Consider the following 1448-nt stretch of genomic DNA (forward strand, 5'->3'; position numbering starts at 1 on the left):
GCGCCTCGCTATCACTAGTTTTATTTTGATCTCCCGGGTCCGCTATTAGCTTTTAGCCCGTTAGCATCAGCGGCGTGGTTGCAGCTAACTGCGCTTACATTGCTAATACTCTATTCACACACATTACCACTGCTGTACTCACTGTTACTTGCTTTAATGGCGAGTCTTTAATGAATGTCTCCACTCTGTGCAGCTCGAGCTCGAGGCCGTGGGAAAGCAGATTCGCGACCTGGAGGTGAGGCAGGCCCAGCTGAGAGAGCGGAGAGCCGCGCTGGAATCATCCCGGGCTGACGCTCACAAGTCCGGGGTAAGTATACAGCGATCTGCTAACAGTCCCACCACGTCTACTCCGTGTGTTTCTCTGCACAGGCCCGGTGCACCCAGGACGCGATCTTCCCAGATGTCCTTCACTGCGACGCCGGGACACCACGGACCCTGGGTGCATCCACAGCGGAGGACGCGAGCCGGGTCCCGGGCGACGACTTCTCCCCCTCCTGCCTTCGACATCTCCATCCGGAACCGCTTCGCTCCCCTCCACGAGACAGGACGCGACGCTGTGATCATCGGAGACTCCATCGTCCGACACGTAAGTGCTACGTTAGCTGAAGGTAAAGTGCACACTCATTGTTTGCCTGGTGCTCGTGTTCTCGATGTTTCTGCGCAGATATCCGCGATCCTGAAGGCCGACGAGAGCCCCAGAGCGGTCGTGCTTCACGCCGGGGTTAACGACACCATGCTGCGGCAGACGGAGACGCTGAAGAGGGACTTCAGCAGCCTGATCGAGACGGTTCGCAGCACGACGCCCGCGGCGACGATCGTCGTGTCAGGACCACTGCCCACGTATCGACGAGGACACGAAAGGTTCAGTAGACTTTTTGCTTTAAATGAATGGTTGTTGTCATGGTGTAAAGAACAGAAACTGCTATTTGTTAATAACTGGAATCTTTTCTGGGAGCGTCCTAGGCTGTTTCGCGCTGATGGATTACACCCCAGCAGAATCGGAGCGGAGCTGCTCTCTGACAACATCTCCAGGACACTTCGCTCCATGTGACTAGTAAGACAATTCTCGAATAACTATTATGATGAGTTTTGTTCCACCCGCTTAAATGATAAAAGTACTTGCGCTGTAAAAACTATTAAGACTGTGTCTGTTCCCCGAATAGTGAGGTCAAAATATAATGTAGGATCTAGAAAAAATCTTATCGTAATTAAACCAGAAAAATGTAAAGTAAATGAACAAAAACAATTTTTAAAGTTTGGGCTCATAAATATTAGATCACTCACACCCAAAGCAGTTATTGTAAATGAAATGATCACAGAAAATAGTTTTGATGTACTCTGCTTGACTGAAACCTGGCTAAAACCAAATGATTATTTTGGTCTAAATGAGTCTACTCCACCAAACTACTGTTATAAGCATGAGCCCCGTCAGACTGGTCGTGGCGGAG

The 1448-nt window shown here is 50.2% G+C and overlaps 1 protein-coding gene across 1 annotated transcript; it reads left to right on the top strand.

Moving 5' to 3' along the window:
* Positions 1 to 203: 203 nt before the first annotated feature.
* On the top strand, positions 204 to 1051 carry LOC132154277 (uncharacterized). Its single transcript, XM_059562837.1, has 2 exons — positions 204 to 307; positions 370 to 1051. Exon 2 carries the CDS (start codon positions 401 to 403, stop codon positions 1049 to 1051), a length of 651 nt encoding a protein of 216 aa, XP_059418820.1. The 5' UTR covers positions 204 to 307; positions 370 to 400.
* The last annotated feature ends 397 nt before the right edge of the window (positions 1052 to 1448 follow it).

The sequence above is a fragment of the Carassius carassius genome, chromosome 12 (assembly GCF_963082965.1).
Source record: "Carassius carassius chromosome 12, fCarCar2.1, whole genome shotgun sequence".
Classification (NCBI taxonomy): domain Eukaryota; kingdom Metazoa; phylum Chordata; class Actinopteri; order Cypriniformes; family Cyprinidae; genus Carassius; species Carassius carassius.

Bases quoted from the DNA above. Each gene is read 5' to 3' on its own strand.
- LOC132154277 (XM_059562837.1), top strand. From the start codon at position 401: ATGTCCTTCACTGCGACGCCGGGACACCACGGACCCTGGGTGCATCCA.